This window comes from Sorex fumeus, unplaced genomic scaffold, assembly GCF_029834395.1.
Source record: "Sorex fumeus unplaced genomic scaffold, SorFum_2.1 ptg000086l, whole genome shotgun sequence".
Lineage (NCBI taxonomy): Eukaryota > Metazoa > Chordata > Mammalia > Eulipotyphla > Soricidae > Sorex > Sorex fumeus.
Window position 1 is genome coordinate 18829625 of NW_026606143.1, and position 20153 is coordinate 18849777.

At 36.1% G+C, this 20153-nt stretch overlaps 1 protein-coding gene across 3 annotated transcripts in view; it reads left to right on the plus strand.

The window, feature by feature from the left end:
- Positions 1-20153, plus strand: part of DMD (dystrophin) — a 2292284-nt gene that overhangs the window by 1378766 nt on the left and 893365 nt on the right. For all 3 annotated transcript variants that reach the window (XM_056131284.1, XM_056131279.1, XM_056131278.1), the window contains 2 exons: positions 5309-5456; positions 7664-7813. In XM_056131284.1, coding sequence (XP_055987259.1) covers positions 5309-5456; positions 7664-7813 — 298 coding nt within the window. The remainder of the gene's footprint in view (positions 1-5308; positions 5457-7663; positions 7814-20153) is intronic.

Sequence of the window (20153 nt, forward strand, 5' to 3'; positions counted from 1 at the left end):
TTATTTTATATATGTTTAAGAATATTTGTTTACATATTTAGAGGTACAATTTTACTCTCACTTTTAGATACCTATTCAAGGAGCATTTAGATACCTGTTCAAAGCACTACTTTGAAAAAATATATACACACAACTGTTAATTGCATCAGTTTTTACTATAGAGAAAGTATGGAAACCATAGATGATGTGTCTTTTTTGATGCACTGTGATTTACAATACCGCTAATGATAGGGTTCCTGCTTACAAATAATTTAAATATTTCTAGCACCATACCCTCAACAGAGTGTCTGCTTCCCTCAACCATTGTCTCAAGTCCTCTCCCAACTAACCCCGCCTTCTCCTCTGCCAGTTCTATTTATAGCTCTCAAGATCTATTTTCTTTGACCATTTGTTATTCTCATACTATAATTTTTTATACCCCACTCTTGAGAAAGATCATTCTGTATCTGTTCCTTAAATATATGTAAATTTTAATTTCTAAATACTGAGTTTATTAAAATAACTATTAAATTTTATGTCAATATAAAGTATTATTTTTTAAATTTTCTTTATTTTTATTTTTTATTGAAATGACATGATTTACATCATCCAGAGGCTTAGGGTTACACTTCTGGGTGTTTTATGACTCACCACACACAGTACTCCATTTACAGTCACCCCATCACTAGAACGAAAACCCTGCTAATTCTTCTCACTTTCCCTCTAGTTATCACCATAATTTTTACCACTGCAATACTTTTCAATTTGTTTCCTTTAGTCTTATTCCACATGCAAGTCAAAGTGTTCAACCATAGTCTTTCAGTTAATTACTTGTATCACTTTGTGTAATCACCTGAAGATCCATAACTTACACCCCAAAGACAATTTTACTGAGTATATATGTCACAGTTATTGTTCTCTATTGATCGACATTTAGGTTAATTCCATGTTTGGGTATGGTAAATAATACTGATATGAATACAGAGAGTGATGCATATATTCCTTTCAAAATTGTATTATCATACTATTTGAATAAATAGACTGAGTATTCTTTATTTTTTAATTTATTTTATTTTATCTTTATAAAGTTGCTCAGAATATTTGATTACATTTAATATTGGAACTCAAATCCCACCACCATTACACCGTCCCACCACTATATTTCAGATGTTTCTTTCCTGAACCCCATCCCCTGCCCCCAAAGCAGAACTGAAATAATTTATTTTGTGTTGTTTATTATGAATAATCTGCTAAACATGTTCCAAAAAAGGTTTCTTATGGGAAAGTGTGTGAAGATTGTTGGATTTCACCCAGGAGCCATTAAACTCTCTGTAAGTGATTACTAACTTGTTCTTAAGGGTTTGAGCCTTGTGCTTATCTATCTATCTATCTATCTATCTATCTATCTATCTATCTATCTATATTGTAAATATTGTATATATATTCTTTTAGAATTATGCATATATATGTATTTATCACTAATCACTAATACCCCGCTGTTCATCGATACACTCAAGCAGGCCCAGTAATGTCTCCATTTGTCCCTGTCACGTGCTAGTGTAGACCGATGACATATCGGGGGCTCCTTCAGGATCAGGGTAATGAGGACCATTCATTGTTACTGTTTTTGACATATTGAGTATGCCATGGTTAGCTTGCCAGGCTCTGACAAGATACATATATATATATGTATATATATATTTACAAATAAATATATGTAAATATATGTATTTATATATCTGTAAAAATATATTTCTCCCTAAGATTGGTTTCCTTCTACTTTAAAGCAAATCAAATGTGGCGCACTACTCTTGGAATATGAGTGGTGTAAGGTATGAAATGTCACATGGCTGCATTTGCGGTCCAGGAATATGTTGACTTGTGGGTGAGGCTTAGCCTGAGCCTATGGAAAGTGGCCATGAGCATGGTGGCAGTTGAGTTCTAGAGGTTTTTGACTGCTGGGGCTGGGTCCCCTGGGATGAGGAGGGGCCTCACCCACCCCCCTCCTAGGTACCCTGGATGAAACACCCAGGCATGGGGTCTGGCGGCATTGCTATGGCATGTTGTTCTGTGCTCTCTTCCCAGAGATGTAGTGTTGAGTCTCCAGGTTATGGCTATTGATTGAGATTACATGACACCAGCAGCAGCTTGTGGGGGTGACTGTCAAGCTACCAAATAGGGGGCGATGAGGGGGGGGAGTTCAATCACTCTAGGTTGTGTTGAACCTAGAGTTTTCAGTGACAAGTCCCACATGCCTGGGTTTTCTATGAATTTACTCATGGGTGAGCTCGGTCTGAGCAGACTGGGTATCCTTTAAAGGAGAAATCATGCAAGTAATTTATGTAAAATGTATTTATAGTTAGGTGGCATATTCTCTTTTAGAATTTTCTTCTATGAAGGTAAATATTTGTTCTGTAGTTTTGGGTTTAAAATTCTGCTCTGCCCTCCAGATAGTTGGTGTTGAGTGTTAGGAAATTTTATGTATGATAGTTGAGATGTTTTGAACAACGTTCCCTTTCTGTCTATATTCTTACCATCACTATCAGATTTTACAGAGGTTTTGCTCAACACAAAGAAGGGAGATGGATAGAAATGGGGCTACTCTTACTATTTATTTGAGAGACTATACAACATGATCTAGAGTACAATGCTGATAGAGGCAAAGGATTTGAAAAGAGAATAGAATAGTGTTGTAAACTGAAAATTACCCTTGAAAATGAAACCTGAGGACTTGAATAAGCTAGCACTTTAAAAGGAAAATAAAGATGTCTAAACTGGGAATTTCTCCTCTTCCAGGATTCTAGGGCCAGAGTCTGAGGGGAAACTGTGTATTTCCATATTCTAGAACAAAACTTTCAGCATTTTAGCACAGCCATTTCCCTCTAGGGTTTACTGAAAAGAAATTGTGTTGTGATTTGTGTTTACCATTCCTCATTCCCCACCTGCTTGACATGCTATGACCCAGTCCACTTAAGAGGTCTCAGAGGGGATCGTTGGTTAGCTTTTCAGGGAGTGCAATATTTATGGCGTGGATTCCTCCTTCACCCCTTTAATCTCTCTAAAATCAAAGGTAGAGACCATAAGATAGTCAATAAAAACAAGAGTTTGGGAAAGAACACCTCCCTCACTTTTGATAGCTGAGTGTCTGTTAATCAGCAAATCACTTTAGAGTTCTGGGTAGATTTTAGAGGATCCAGGCATGCATCATGGACATCATTTGGGACTTTCTGTGCTGAAAGGTAGAGAAAACCATAATCACAGTTACCTGTACATAAGCAAAGGAAGAATGAATTTAGAGTCAAATGTCGCTTCTTTTATGTTTCAGTTGAAATAATGAGGAGGGAGAATTGTCAACTATTAAACTGAAAATGAAGAAATGATAGTATCAGGGCTAGAATAATAGTACAGCGGGTAGGGCAACTGCCTTGCATGCGGCTGACCCGGGTTCAATTACCAGCATCCCATATGGTCCCCTGAGCACCACCAGGAGTAATTCCTGAGTGCATAGTCAGGTGTGACCCAAAAAGCAAAAAAAAAAAAAAAAGAAATGATAGTATCAAAAGATGTCATAGTATACATTGCTATTTCAAAGCTTTTTTGCCATATTTATTAGTTCATTTCTTATTATTATGAAGTCATTTTAGTTGTTCTTATTTTTAGTTCTCCTTTCTTCCCAGAGCTCCAAGTGTCTTTTCTATGGTGGTAGATTGGTTTTTGACACTATCCTTCACTTATACAACTGTGTCATTTGACATATGTATACACTGTTATGTGATTACCCCCAAAAGTCTCCTTTCTGTCCTTTCTGTTCATTGCCATATAATTGACTCCTTACCTGTTTTGCCTTCAACCCATTCACCTTCTGCTCTGGTGGCCACCAATCTGTTCTCTGTAAGAGTTTGTTTTATGTTTGTCTATTTCTGCCAGAGTGGGATTATATGGCTTTCTCATTGTTAGATTCCTTAACCACGTCACCCCCTCAAGGTCCACCCCTGTTGTCTCAAATGGCAAGACTCTATTCTTTTTGTATGGCTGAGCAGTACTCCACCATTATATATGCCATATCTCCTAACCCATTTGTCTGTCAGTGGGTGTTTAGATTGTTTCCATATCTTGACAACAGTGTATAATGCATCAGTGAATGCATTGGTACATTCATTACTTCAAAATAGTGTTTGGGTACTTGGCGGGTAAATACTAGTAAGTCAGATAACTAGATCTCTTTTTTTGTTGTATCACTGTGAGATAGGGCATTAAAGAGCTATTCATGATTGGGTTTCAGTCTTACAATGTTTCAATACCCATCCCACTACTAGTGTATGATTCCCTGCACCAAAGTTCCCAGTTTCTCTACCACCTTTTTTTTTAACATTTTTTAAAATTTATTTTTATTACTATTTTTAAATTTTTTATTAGTGAATCACCATAGGGCACAGTCACAGACTTACAAACTTTCGAGCTTGCATTTCAGTCATAGAATGATCAAGTACCCATCCTCCACCAGTGCCCATTTTTCACCACCAGTGGTCCCAACATTCCTCCTACCACCCCCCCAACCCGTCTCCTCCACCCCACCCCGCCTCTGTGTCTCCCAGGTTCGTGCCCCCAACACCTGGAACCCCACCCACATTGCGGTAGGTGGCATACTCTCTGCAGAAGTGGGTGTGGCCTGTTTAGGGGCCAGCAGCAGCTCATTATTTTCCCCTTTCTAGGTACTCTGAACTCACATCTTCATCTCCATCACCTAATTCTGTGGAGAATATCCTGGCCATCTCAAACACATTAGGCCAATAGTCCAGTAGCCTATTCCCACCCCTTTAAGAACTCCATACTCTCTCTCCTGAGGGTGCTTGGAGGACCATATATCTAGTGGTACAGTTGAACTCAGTTGAATGCGAAGCATCTAATTTAACCCCTGTACTATCACTGTCCCAACTGAAGGGACCAATTCTGGCAACTAATGGGTAATGACCAGTCATACTGATCTACCACCTGCAATTCACCAGGCTGTTATCTAGCCAACGCAGTCAGTAATGCTTATTTTGAAAAACCTTTGTACTCATTTTATAACAATGTCAGAAGTATAAAATTGAAAATAAAATTTCTCTGAAATCATTTGAATTGCTACTCTTTAGAGATATTTGAGAGCCTGAAATCATTTTGTTGGAAGTGAATGAATTCTTGTTTTACAGTTATGTATTTTTGACATCCTTTAAATTATTTTCTTGAGCCGCTGTATTGTGTTTTTATTCCTTAGCTTTTTCTTTTTGGAGAAAAGAAAGTTGGAAAAATATGTTGTTTAGAGCAATCTTTTTTCTTCTTTCTCCAGGCTAGAAGAACAAAGGAGTATCGTGTTAGAATTGCAAAGAGATTTAAATGAATTTGTTTTTTGGTTGGAAGAAGCAGATAATATTACTAGTACTCCAGTTGCACCTGGAAATGAGAAGCAGCTGAAAGAAAAACTTGAACAAGTCAAGGTAATTTTATTCTTTAAAATTCCTGCTTGAAGAGTGTGTGAATTCTTTCTCAAAATTATATTCTTTCTCAAAATTATTTAAACATTGATTCCTACTCTTCATATTATGGCTAATCCTCACAGGTTTTCCTGTTCTAACTTTGTCTTAACCCCTTGTTTTCAACTAAAGATGGATTATTTCAGAGCGTGGGTCTTTGTATGGAATTCATGGCAATGTTTTTAGAGCTTGCTTGAAATTAACTTTACAGTAACACATACCACAGCCCCAAATTATTGTCTTTTTTGGTGACTGTTTTTTCTTTTCCGTTTTACTAACTTATTTTAATTGATTGCAGTTCTCTGATTTACACTATTGGTAATAATGGTTTACCATGTACATAGCTCCAAGTTATTTTTTAAGTAGGGAATTTTTTTCTAAACGTAAACCCTAGTTCCATCCATGGGAAACTCTTAATTGCCGAATCAATCACAGTACTTCAGCCTCTAATTAAAGGCATTTGATTTCCCTGAAGCAATGTTTTGTTTGGGTTTGTTTTGTCTGGGGGTAGGAGGGGCTTGGTGTAGGTTCCAATTCTATACTGGTTGAATAGACCGCCAGGTTATTCAAATGACTGCCTAACTCGCCCCTGTGATGCCTGCATATTACTAATTACCTCACCTGTCTGACTGACATGCTCTGATTGTGCATGTGGAATTAATGTTCACAATTTTAATTTTAGGAGAGAAACTCTTTGGAATCCGTTTTCTCTTAGTCGTTGAAGGGAAGGTGAAAGGGAAAAAGAAATTAACATTTAATTATCCCTTATTATGTGCTAAGTATTAGATGTATTTACATCTGCTATTTATTTAATCTTCATATCAAACTTTCAAAATGGTTGCTATGATTCTCATTTCACAAGGTCACACAATGAAAGGGGAATGAAATTGCTCCTTTATCAATGATTTAGTTGGTTTGCACATGCAAATTAAACTTTAGTGTCAGCCACTTATTTCTATGAAGCAAGAAATTTCTACCTGAGTAGAGGATAAAGTATAAAACTATTGCTGAATCCAGTAAACAAATATTGAGCAACTACTAAATGTCAGCTCTTGCACTGTTTCTGAGATTTCAAAAAGAAAACAATTTCTCCCATAGCTCATTTGAAGACGGTTTTATCAGGAAAAGTGACCTAAATCTGAAATTGGAAATGAATATTTTCCTAACTATTGAATGTCATGTATGACAATCTAATAAATAATTGGAGACATTTATTGGCACTAAATTGTTAACAAATGCCATTGTTATTCCTTTCTCGTTCGACAATCTATAGCACCACTTTCAATAGAAATACTTGTGGTGGTAGAAGTGTTCTACATTACTCATTACAATGGCTGCAGATTGCATGTGCTTTGAGTTTTGGAAGGGTAACTAGTATAACTAAAGAGGTGATCTGTTATTTTATTGAATTTCAATTTAAAATACAATAGCCTCATAACTGGTGGGACTAGACTAGACACCTCTAGATGATGTGAACAGTCAGGGAAAAGCACATACATAGTGTGATGCTGATAGATGAGAAAAATACAGGGATGCAGAGTCAAACATAAGGTGTTTTTGAGTAAAAGTGCCCATGTTTCTATCACAGCTTTGTTTTTGCTATGTGTATGCCTTAGGACTATTTAGCCTGGCACAGTTCACTTTTTTAGCAGGTGAACATGATAGGATCAGTTTCATAGAATTGTTATACTATGGAGATTTAGTGTAACAATATATGTGAAGATCTTAGTGGAGTGTCCAGTATCAGGTATGTCCTAAGTGATGATTATCTCATAAAATTCAGTTTCTCAGTGGTGCTCTAGTGAGCATATATGAGAAATAAAGCGCTCCACCCACACAAAAATATATTTGTATTGCTGGAAAGAGACTGGTTTTAGATTCTTAATTGTAGAATTATTCTAGGTGATTTATATCATACTGCCTAATATTTTTGTCTTAAATACTGAGAGATTATATATTCTGGTCCTTTCTAGGATAGGCTTCCCTACCTGGTAGCAGACATTTTATTCCATCCACTCCATGCTCTGTAGAAAACTGTTGGTATTTGAGGTACCAGTGGGAACTTCAGTCAGGTCCCTTCATTGTGCTAGACTAATCGATAGCAGCGGAGACAAGGTAGTTGGAGTAGTGGTGTAATTCATTTTAAACTGTGTTGTATTTGTCTGTTTCAGTTACTGAAGGAAGAGTTGCCCCTTCGCCAGGGAATTCTAAGACAATTAAACGAAACTGGAGGAATAGTGCTTCTAAGTGCTCCCATAAGCCCAGAAGACCAAGATCAAATTGAAAATAAGCTCAAGCACACAAATCTTCAGTGGATAAAGGTTAGACGTGGGCCCTCTACCCTGTCATAAGTGTTGAAAATGTTTCAAGAGTTTTCATTTTGTTGCATGGGTGCTTGCTTGGCAGGAATGTGTTTGCTTGTGTGTAATTATTTTCCTTCTTTTTTGTTGGGGGGGGGGGGGGCTAATAATTCAGGCCACATACAACTATGCTCAGGGCTTACTACTGACTCAGTATTGACTCCCTGGCCCTGTTTATTTCTTTTGTACCTTACCATTTTATTGGACTGATCAACTTTGGATGAAAAGCATGGTAATGCTAGTGATGAGATGCCAAAGTATATATCACTCTTTCTTTACATGAGTTATTCTGAAATGAGAGTGGGAAATTGATGAATGAATTCATTGAGTGTATTTAAGCAAGATGAAGATGGTCCTCTTCACATTACCATAAATCTAAAATTACTTATCCTTACCTATAATATATACTGAATCGGAAATACTTACAAATATTCAAAGGGTATTTGTTTGCTTTTTACATTACTTTTGTGTTCCTTCCTTAGCTTTCTTTGTCTTTATACTTTATTTTTCTACCTCTGATTCTTAATAAAATTTTCTAGCAAGACCCTAACTTTGTACTGTGGGGTTTCGAAGCAGTGCTTAGAGGACCATGTGGTGCTGGGATCAAACTCAGTTCTCTAGGATGCAAAATATGTGCTAAGCCTGTTGAGCTATCTCTCTAGTCTTTATTTCTGAGACTTTCAAGATCTAGTATTTTGAAATGTTTATAAAATTAATCTATACTTAGCCTTTTTACCTAATAAGCATTATTATTTTATAATGAAAAGTACCATTAATTGATCTACTACCATTTATTCAAATTCTATTATTTTCCCACTCTATTGCTGTAACAACTTTTTCATAAACTCATATTCGCTATATGTGAATCTATCACTGGATTCTCTTACTATTTGATTATATCTATCTTTATATATATATATATATATATATTCAAGTAAAATTACACTGCCCTGTACTGATCATTTTTGACAGCTTTATTTAGCTATAATACAGTTCACCAAGTTTAAAGTGTACAATTCAGTAATTTGGGTTTGTTTTTGTTACTGGGATTTATATGTAGAGCATAAAATTTATCATTTTAACAACTTTAAAGGCATAGTTTTTAATCATGTTTACAGTGTGCAGTCATTGCTTTCATATTTCTAAAGTTTTATCACCAGTCCAAATAGATTCTATTAAGCTATAACTCCTATCCAGTGCTTTTTGTAGCACTCTGTACACAAAATGACCATGTCTCTTCTGTGTCACTGAATTTTCCTATTCTATACATGCTATCTAAGTGGGATCATATTGTATTTGTGCGTTCATGTCTAGCTATTATACTTAACATGTTTTTAAGGCATCTGTGTGTAGTGATATCAGAAATTCAGCCCTTTTTAGGAATGAATAATACTACAATTGTGCATCTGTATATGTGTGGAGACACAGCTTGTTTTATAAAAAACATGGGAAACTCGTGTAAATTTTCCAACTTTATCTTAGTCAAGAATGCCTTGGCTGTCTTTCGTTCTTTTAGTAGTTTACCAGATATATTTTAGAGCAAGCTTATTAATTTTTACTAAAGCCTGTCAGGGTACTGATTATAACTGCTATTTTTGTAAATCAACTAATGCCTTTTATAATATTCAGTTCTCTTATTTGTGAACTTGCTGCATTCCTCCATTTATTAAGGTTTTGATAATGCTTTTTAATAATATTTTTTAGTTTTAAGTCTAGAAGACTGCTTATATTGTATTTAATGTCAGATACTTGATGTTTTGGTCCTATAAAAATTGTTTAAATCATTTTTCTTTACTGTTGGGATATAAAGATACAATTTAGTTGAGTTTATTTTAAATATATGCTTAGTATCCTTGCTAAATTTATGTATTTTGGTTTTGGTTCTTGTGTCATGACCGACTGTTGTTAAGGCTTACTCCTGACTTTATGCTCCAAGATCATTCCTGGCTGTTCTTGGAGGACCATTTGAGGTGCCAGGGATCGAACTTGAGTTGGTCACCTTGCAAGGAAAGCACCCTACCTGATATACTATCTCTCAAGCCCCTACATTTACTCTTTAATAGTAATCAATTTTAGGTTCTTTGGGAATTTTATGTGCACAATCATATCACCAGATACGTTTTTGTTTCCTCTCCATTTCTTACAAATTCAAATTCCACTCACAACTCCAAATCACTTTTAAATGGAAGTGGTGGTAACAGGAAATGGGTTCATGACTTGTTCAGTCTAAGCCACACCTTCCAAGGAATTTGTGATTTTTTTTTACAACTAGTGATCCTTTATATATTTATTTGTATGATTGAGAATGTAGACAAAATGAGAGCCTTTGGGTTCCTGGGCTGGTCCAGTTGACTGGATACTTATCAGGCAGAGAATGGATTCTTTTGCTGAAATATACCTTCAAATTCCATAGCACAATGAATATTATAACGCCAGTTATTGAGATTCTTTCCCAATTCTATTTTCATAGACTCCAGTTAAGAATGATATACCTATTATAACTGAAAAAATAGCACAGGGGTTTAGGAACTTACCTTGCATACAGTTCACCCCCCACCACATATCAGCACCTTTTATGCTCCCCCAAGCACTGCCCAGAGTTACCCCTGAGCACATCCAAGAGATATGTCTGAGTACTGCCTGTGGGTCCCCTCAAACCAAAGGAAAAAGACAATATACTTTTAATATTATATTTGGTTTATGTTTATTTTTGTTTCTTGGTGAGTTCTAAGTGAATATTGTTAACTGTGGGATAGCTTTGAACTAGGGGCATATTTCTACTTCAAATGTTCGGTAATCTAGTTATTACTAACTTTTTTGCCCAATACATCTTAAATTATTTCATCTAAACACCCACTATATCTGTCGAGGTCAGATGGCTCTGTACACCTGGTTACTTCTTTCCTGGTTTGTATGACCTGATACATACATTCCACATAGACTTTTGACCTTCCACGTATGTTTTTAATCCTCTCCTTCTCATCGATGTCAGTTCTCCAAGCTTACTGAGTCTATTAAATGCCTGTTAACTTTGTTCTATCCAAAATAGAAAGCAAATTGTAGTCCTTTAAATAAGGAGCAAATTCATGTCAAGTAGATATTGCAGAACTGTAATTTTCATGTAGTGTAAAATGGCTTCTTTCAAAAATGGCACTATTGCCTCTGACAAATTGCTTGTTATTCATCAGCACCCACCTAAATTGCGAGGTTTAAAGAAGTTATATTGAGAAAATGCTCTGTATGTATGTGATCTGAAAAGAAGATAATAGAGATTTCATTTTGAATTGTGTCAAATTATTGTATTTTTTAAATTGATGAAGCTGAATTTTTTGTAATAGATCATTTACATGACTGATGAAATATTTATTAACTGAAATAAGTACCAATCTTTTTACATTAAAATTAAAATGTGTGTTTAGGTAGCCATAATTCAATGTACTAGGTAATTGATTGGGGGAAACTTTTTGTTTATATATCATTCTCTCACTTATATGGATATTCAGGGAAAATTATTTAAGATGATTTTTTCTATGTAAAAGTAGATTTTTCTTTAAAAATTCCAAAACAGACACAAAAAGATACAGACTTATATATGGCGATATTTTTATTAATTGATATGTGTAGCCACATAACAATTGCAACAAAATCACTCTTCCAGGAAGAACACAGGGGAAGATATGGGCCCAAATATTTCATTATATCTCAGTAGGTCTTGATACCATGTAAAAGGGACACAAAAATTACATTTGTAGGAAATGTGAGAAAACTGAATTCAATTTAAAGCACAATTTGAAATACAGAATCAGATATGTTAATAGTAAAATTGAGGAAAGTTTCTGTCTTTTCTGCACATAATACAAAGTAATGCAAAAGTTCTATTTTTAGGATCAAAAATAAAAACTAAACTGTGAATTCCATACTGTACAGACTTACATTGCTATATCATCTATAACATCTGGAGCATTCCTAAAATTATCATTTGAATGGTGCATCTTTGCCCCTGTTTGTCAAAGAATTTGTAATCTTACTAAATTAAAAATCATCATCTGCATTCAAACTGTGCCTCTTGCTATAAATATAGGGATAGAAAATATTAGCATAGCAGTACTAGAGTTTTCATTCCTAGTTCTATAATTTTTTAAGTAATGAAAGAATAGAAGGGAACAGTATTGATCATAATTCAAATTTTCATTAGGAGAGAAAAGAAATAACAGGGAAACACCCTGGGATATCTGTAGTCCCCACCTTTAAGCAAGACCTGGAGTAGGTGCCATCATTGTAACTGGTAGGCCGTGGTGCTGATACACGGATATGTCAATTTCTATTTTTATTCTACTTTATTTCTTTAATTTATTGTAGTTTTGATAGTAGGGTTACAATAGTCCTCAAGTTTGTAGTATTGATGTGTAAGTTAACCGCACACCACCATCACTGCCCATGACCCTCCATCCCTGTCACCTCCAGTCCAATCTACCATCCTCCCCTCCACCACCATTCTTTTTAGATTGCCAGTTACAGTTTAGCAATCTTATTAGGGAAAATGCAAATTAAAACACCAAGTATCATTTCCCACCAGTGAGAATGGCAAATATCCAAGAGACTGGAAACAGTGTTGGAGGGTATATGGTGAGAAAGGAACCGAGTTCATGGTGGTGTAGTATCAGCTGGTTCAATCACAGTGGAAAGCAGTATGGATATTTCTCAAAGAGTAAGAATAAAACTCTGGCTTCTACTCACCAAACACAAAAACATTATTTAAAAAGAATATTTGCACACCCTTGTTCATGAACGTATTTAGTGCAATAGTCCAGGATGTAGAACCAACCCAAATAACCAACTGTACATGAATGAATCAATAATTTGTGGTACAAACACAAGGGAATGCCATGCAACTATAAGAAACAAAATTGTTTATCGCTTTTGCTTTCTACTTGAAGAGAATAGATATGAATAGATTTGGAGGGTATCATGTTAAACAAAGTTAGTCAGAGGAAGAATGTTAAACATCAGCTGATCTCATCTGTGGAGTTAAAAAAAAAGATTAGGTAGTCCACAAACTACTAAGTACAGAACCAGTTACCAAACTGGGGGATGAGGGGTATGGGAGAAAGAAGACTAGAAGAAATATTGTCACAATGGTGGAGAGTTGCAGACACTTGTAGTGTGAGATGTAATTTTTATCAAATTCATAAACTTTAACAATATTGCAACTTATAAAACTACAATTTAGAAAGTTTACACATTGCCAAAATAAAGCAAGCCTCTAAGTGCTCACACTGCTGTCCCTACATACCTGACTCAATGTTCAAACTTTGTGCTGTCTTGGTGAGGTGTGAGAATTTCATTTGTTCAATAAAAGGATCACATATATGTTTATGATGCTTGCGTATACTTGGTTTCAGTTTGCTAACTAATAGGTAACCTCTAACAAAGCATCATTTTTTTTAGTTAAAGAAGGTAAATCAGGTTCTGGAGATATAGTAGTGTAGGTGGTGCAGTTGCCTTGAATGCATCCAACCTGAGTTTGATTCCAGCACCCCACGTGGTCTCCTGAGCACTGCTTGAGGAGTGATCCTTGAGTGCAGAGCCAGAAGTAAGTTCTGAGCACTGCAGAGTGTGCCCCCCCAAAACAATAAGAGCAATTCACAAAAAGGCCAAAATTCAGTGGTCTCTGCTAGAACACCCCAAGGATATGACATAACTGTCACAGTCCTCCCTTTGTTCATTGATTTGCTCAAGCGGGCCCAGTAACATTGTGAGACTTGTTACTGTGTTTGGCATATCAAATATGTCAAGGGTAGCTTGCCAGGCTTTGCCGTGTAGGAGAGATACTCTCGGTAGCTTGCTGGGCTCTCTGAGAGGGGTGGAGGAATCGAACTTGGGTCAGCCATATTGGCTGTATGCAAGGCAACCGCCCTACCCACTGTGCTATTGCTCCAGCCTATGAAATAACCAGTTATTAGCAAGGAGAGGAAAATTCAAGCTCTGCCTTATTTTGATTATTGCTTTTACTTTTTACATTTATAGTAATGACTAAACGGCTGGCATACAGGATAAACATCTGAAAAAAAAGACTAAGCATTTGCACAATATAAATGAAAATAACATTTCTCAAATGTTTACCCTTGGACGAATACTTAGAAATTACACAATTAGAAGTTAATCCAAAAAAGGTTTCTAAAAATATAGGTATAGTGAATTTGTATATTATGTAAAATGGTTTTGACTACATGAATTTCATTATATTTTTACTGTCAAAACATTTATTTTTTGATTTAATTAGAAAATAGCTCCTGTACTCCAGAAAGTATTCTTATATTAAAGCTTTGCTACATAAAAATTTAAAACTTTTATTCCTTAGTAAACTGGATTTAACTGAAACTCATTTTCCGGTAAAATCTATATAAATGCCTTTATATGTTATTTCATAATGTCTAGGCATTAGCAAATTAAAGTAGCATATTGCCATTTACAAAATGGCAAAATACAATGAAAAAGCATAAATTTAGTCAATAACATATACATCTTATGACCAAAAGGACTGTATGACATAAACTATAAAGTTACTTAACAGCAAAAATGGTAGACATATACTTCTAAAACCACATCAATATACTTTCCTGTATTACACAATCACAAATATTGCACAGAAAAGAAGGTGCTGGAAAATAATTGGAAAACACAGCATCCAGATTCTTATAATGGCAAAAACTCAAAACAAAAACTGTTTATTTGAACAAAAAGAAGTCACAGTTTTCACCTTGAATGTGGCAATGGAATGAGATGAAAAACATGTTTTTTTCCTTTCTTTTGACCATATTATCCACAGGGGTAAAATAACTGAGCTTCACTAAAAGCAGAAAAGAAACCCACTATTGTGGAGCAACTTGTATTTCAGTAGTGAGCTGCATTGTTTTAAATAAGTCTCGTAACCTTTGGAGGACTCAAAGTTCTAATATAGATGTGAGAGTAAATTAGACTCAGTATGTTCCTTTCATCTGAATAATCCTGTAAGTGGACCAAACAAATGTTCCATCTTGTTACTGTTTCAGTTCAATACAGAAAACACAGAAAAACATGATTAAAAAGTAAAGATTGATAAAGCATTATTTTGGTTTTAAACAATGGGTCATTGAAAAAGTCCTCCCACATAATGTGTACAAATAGGAATAAGAAAGGGAGCACAAAGTGACAAGGACAGTAGAAAATAAAAAAGGGATTAGAAGGTAAAGAGCCCAAGAAAGAAAAGTAGAAAAGAATGTATCTACCTATATTCTATGGGTAGGAAACACCCTAATATTTATATCTAGAAAGATCAAAATAGTACATCCATGATAGACGCATAACAGTGCCAATTCATATTCAAAGGCATACAATACAAAGAAATAGGAAGAAACTGATAGTGAAGAAATGAGGAAGGAGAGGACCCTAAAAACTCACACAGTCATATGTTCAGAGAACACACAGAGGAATATGTAGAGCATTAAAAAGTGAAAATAAAGGGTGCAGGGATATGGCTCAGTGGTAGTCCAACTGCCTTATAGGTGTAAGGACTTGAGTTTGAATCCCATAACCTGCACTTTGCAGAATGATATCCCCAGTGCTGCAAAAGCAGAATGCCTGGCACACTTCAACCAAGTATGAACAAGCAGCCTCTGCTTCTGTGGCACTGAATATGGTCCCCCAAGCACTGCAGTTATCCCAGAGCACTGAATCAGGAGTAAGTCTTAAACACTTGGGTGCATCCCCCCATACCATAAAAATCAAGTGTTTATTTGCTATTTGGTATACATCATATATATATATATATACATATATATATAATTTTGGCAACTCTGTCACCATGGAGGACACCTTCATGTAGTTGACAATGACATCACAGTATTTACTCATTCATTAAGTCATTCATTCATCAAACACCTAATGAGTGACTACTAGGTGGCAAAGGCTATACCTGGAGTAGAAGGCAGCTGGGATAGAGAAGGGATCACTAAGTCAATGATGTTTGGAGGGATCGCACGGGATGGGAGATGTGTGCTGAAAGTAGTTACAGGACCAAACATGATGGCTTCTTATTATCTGTAATCTGTATTGCAAACCTTAATACTCATAAGTAGAGAGATAGAGGGCAATTGTCTGCCATAGAGACAGGGAGGGGTGGGACAGGGGGAGGGAAAGAATACTGAGGTGGTGCAAAATGTACACAGGGGGAGGGATGGGTGTTTAATCATTGTATGACTGAAACTCAGACAGGAAAGTTTTGTAACTGTAGTTCATAGTGATGAAATAAGGTAAAAGGTAAAGGTAAAGGCCCTCTCGTTGATCGTCGATTTGCTCGAGCGGGCCCAGTAACGTCTCCATTGGAGACTTTGTTGTTACTGTGTCTGGCATATCGAATACTCTCGGTAGCTTGCCGGGCTCCCCAAAGTGATGAAATAAATAAAACGTTTTATCATTTCCCACCCTCAGTCATTTAAAGCGCACAGAGAATTAAAGCTTGGCATAATAACGGTATCATTCTAATATATAGCTCCATAATAGCCTGAGGCTGAGAGGTGAGGGGGAAGGAATTAATAGTTGATAATATAAGTGTTTTTTACTTTGGCTCTAATGATTTCACATTGAGATAGTGACTTTTACTAAGTTGTATGCCTTGAGTATATTTCAACTTTCTCTGCAATCCTGGTTTAGCCTGTTGTTCCATCAAAATCATTCTTGTGATTTTCATTGCTGTTGCGATGGGTGGGTGGGGTGTATATTCATTGATGCTGTTGCCAGGGCCATACTTTGGAAGACTTGGGTCATATTGCACTGGGGATCAAACCAAAGGTCTCACACATGCAAGGAATGTGCTCTATCACTGACCATATCCACAGTCTCTATCATAGTTTTTTTTTTAATTTTTATTAGTGAAACACCATTAGGTACAGTTGTAGATTTACAAAATTTTGTGCTCTGGTTTCAATTATACAATGTTCGAGTACCCATTCCTCCACCAGTGCCCATTTTCCACCACCACTGATACAATATCCCTCCCACCCCAAATCCCCCCCATCCCCCCTGCCTCTGTGGCAGGGCACTCCCTTTTGTTCTCTCTCTCCTTTTGGGTGCTGTGGTTTGCAAAAGAGACATTGAGTGGCAATCATGTTCGGTCTATAGTGTACTTTCAGCATGCATCTCCCATTCTTGGAGGATCCTCCCAAGACCCTTCACTTGGTGCTCCCTTCTCTATCTGAGCTGCCTTTTCCCCTAGCATGTGTCGCTGGTCTCCAAGCCATGGAGTGAACCTCCTGGTACTTATCTCGGCTATTCTTCGGTGTTAGTCTCCTTTTTTTTACTTTATGTTCTCCAGATGAATGCAATCTTTTTATGTCTGTCCCTTTCTTTCGGACTCATTTTGCTTAGCATGATACTTTCCATGTAGTACCACTTGTATGTAAATTTCATGACTTCATCTTTTCTAACAGCTGCATAGTACTCCATTGTGTAGATGTACCAAAGTTTCTTTAACCAGTCATCTGTTCTCGGGCACTCAGGTTTGTTCCAGATTCTGGCTATTGTAAAAGGTTCTGCAATGAACAAACAAGTGCAGATGTCACTTTGACTATACTTTTTTGCCTCTCTGGGATATATTCCCAGGAGTGGTATTGCTAGATCAAATGGGAGCTCAATTTCTAATTTTTGGAGAATCGTCCATACTGTTTTGCAAAAGGGCTGAACCAGTCGGCATTCCCACCAGCAGTGGAGGAAGGTCCCTTTCTCTCCACATTCGTGCCAACACAGGTTGCTTTTGTTCTTAATAGCTCCCTCAATCTCAGGAGCATCTCTAATAAATACATATATATGCAGAGTCAGTCCAGTTAGAACAAAATCAGACTGTGATGTGGGCCTCAGGAAGCTCATATTTTTGGCAGTACCACCAAAGGTACCATCATCTATTCTTGATGCATCAGGAAATTAGAAAACGTTGGACTCTAAGGAAAACACTATTTCTTATGCTACCAAATTGTCACTCCCTAATGGATATAAGTTAATAAAAATAGGTAATTTAAAAAAATTTTTAATAATTGCAGATATTGTAAAAAATATGAATAAGATATTTACTAACGAAGAGTTGGCAGGAAGTCCAGAGAGATAGCTCAGTAGGCTGGGACACATGTTCTGTGCATATGAGTTCAGGTTCAATTTCAAAAATTGAGTGATTCACTGATGACCTCCATATGAGATCCACAAATACTGAACTGAGAGAAACCCCCAGATACTGCACTATAAATAGCCCAGACATCACTGGATGTGACCCCAAACCAACCAAATAAAAAATCAACAGGAGTTGTGAAGTTGGAATTCACTGAGGTGATGAATAACAAGCTTTGTGGTTTATGGATTCAATTGATTATAATCTCTGTAATCTGTAACCTAACTTGCCATATCTGAGTCAAAAAATTCAGGCAATAGTTCAACATACTTTCCAGGTTGGGGTATAAATTCAGTGAGATAATGCAAAGAAAATGTGCATCAATAAAAAGCTAGGAGTAATGTGAAACAGAAAAATGCAAAGACCAAGTACCGAATTCTTGTTGAGTCATTTATTTTTTATTGTGATAGGGATGCTTAGCAATGATAACTAACCTCAATATCTAAAAGCATACAATTTAGTATTGGAAAATACAGGATTCTATTTTCCAGTGGATTTTCAGTTTCACAGTTGACTCTCTACCCATTATCCAACATCTCCAATTTCCTTAGCACCCACCCCCACCCCCACACCGTGCTATGGTGTTCTGCACTCTTAGTTTCTTAGGCTCTTCCAGATACCTTATGTTAGTTGAATCATGCAGTATTTGTCCTGTGATTTGCTGTTTTCACTCTGTATCATTGCATCCAGGATCATCTCTGCCCTTTTATATGACAGAAAGTCTTTTAATTAAGGCTGAATAATAAAAATGTTATGAATATGACTCTTTGTAAATAACTTATTTTTCACCACTTGGAAACTAAGCGCTTAAAGGAGAAAGATTACTTAACAGATGTCCCAGGAGATGACAAATAACTTAAGTTTTTAGCCAGTGTTCTCCAATTCCTTCTTATTCTATAACAAAATGTTGTTTCAGATAATGCAGCAATTATATTGCATCTTAGTAACCCATTCCCCTAACTTGACCTCAAATCCAGGCCAAGCATTAAACATCTGTACTGCTTCCTTGTCTTCTTACTCTAACTCCATTTTTAAAATTGAAAACATATTTTAAATTTTTATTGAGATATAATTGTCATATAGGATTTTTTGGAGTTGCAAGTGAAAAATATATGTTTATGTCAGATGAATAATATGATGAATTTATTCTGAAATGACACAAGTCTGAATTTAGGGGCACATTATCACTTATGGTTACAAAATTATTTTCTTAATTTTTTATTAGTGAGACATCATGAGGTACAGTTGTAGACTTACAAATTTTTGTGCTTGGGTTTCAATTATACAATAATCAAATACCCATCCCTCCACCAGTGCCCATTTCCCACCACCATGGATCCCAGTATCCCTCCCGCCCCCCATTCCACCCTGCCTCTGTGGCAGGGCATTCCCTTTTGTTCTCTCTCTTATTGGTTACAAAATTATTTTACTTACAAGACTCTTTTGAGTATTCTCATTGTGGGAAGGGCATACCTAGTGGTACTCGGGGCTTACTCCTGGCTCTATGCTCAGAGATCACTACCAGTGAGATTCAGGAGACCATTTGATATGCAGGGATTCCTATTGTAGTCAGCCTCATTCCAGGCAAGTGTTACACACAGAATTTTAGCTCTCTGACCTCTAAAATATGTACTTAGCAATTTTCAAATGGCATGTAGTATAGACTACTACTACTCAACATGCTGTATGTTACCTCCCCAGGACTTGCCATTTATTTTTACTGTAAGTTTGTAATTTTTTTACATCATTTATTCAGTTCAATGCCCTTTCCATGCCAGCCTTGTTTAAAAACCTTTGGTCTGTTCTCTAGATCTAGGAACTTGTTTTTTTTAGATTCTAAATGAGTAAAATTATAAGTGTTTTTATATGACTTATTTAATTTAGCATTATAATTCAGTGTACATATATGGTGCCATAAATACAAGTTTTCATTTGTTAATGGCTGAATAATATGGCTAATTTCCATTCTAATAACTATGAGGTGGTATCTCAGTGCTCTTTTGATTTTCATTTCTTCCATATATGTTCTCTTTTTAAAAGTTTATTTAATAGATATTTTGTTTTTTTACAATACTACTTTTAATGGTGGTTTCTCATGCACATAAT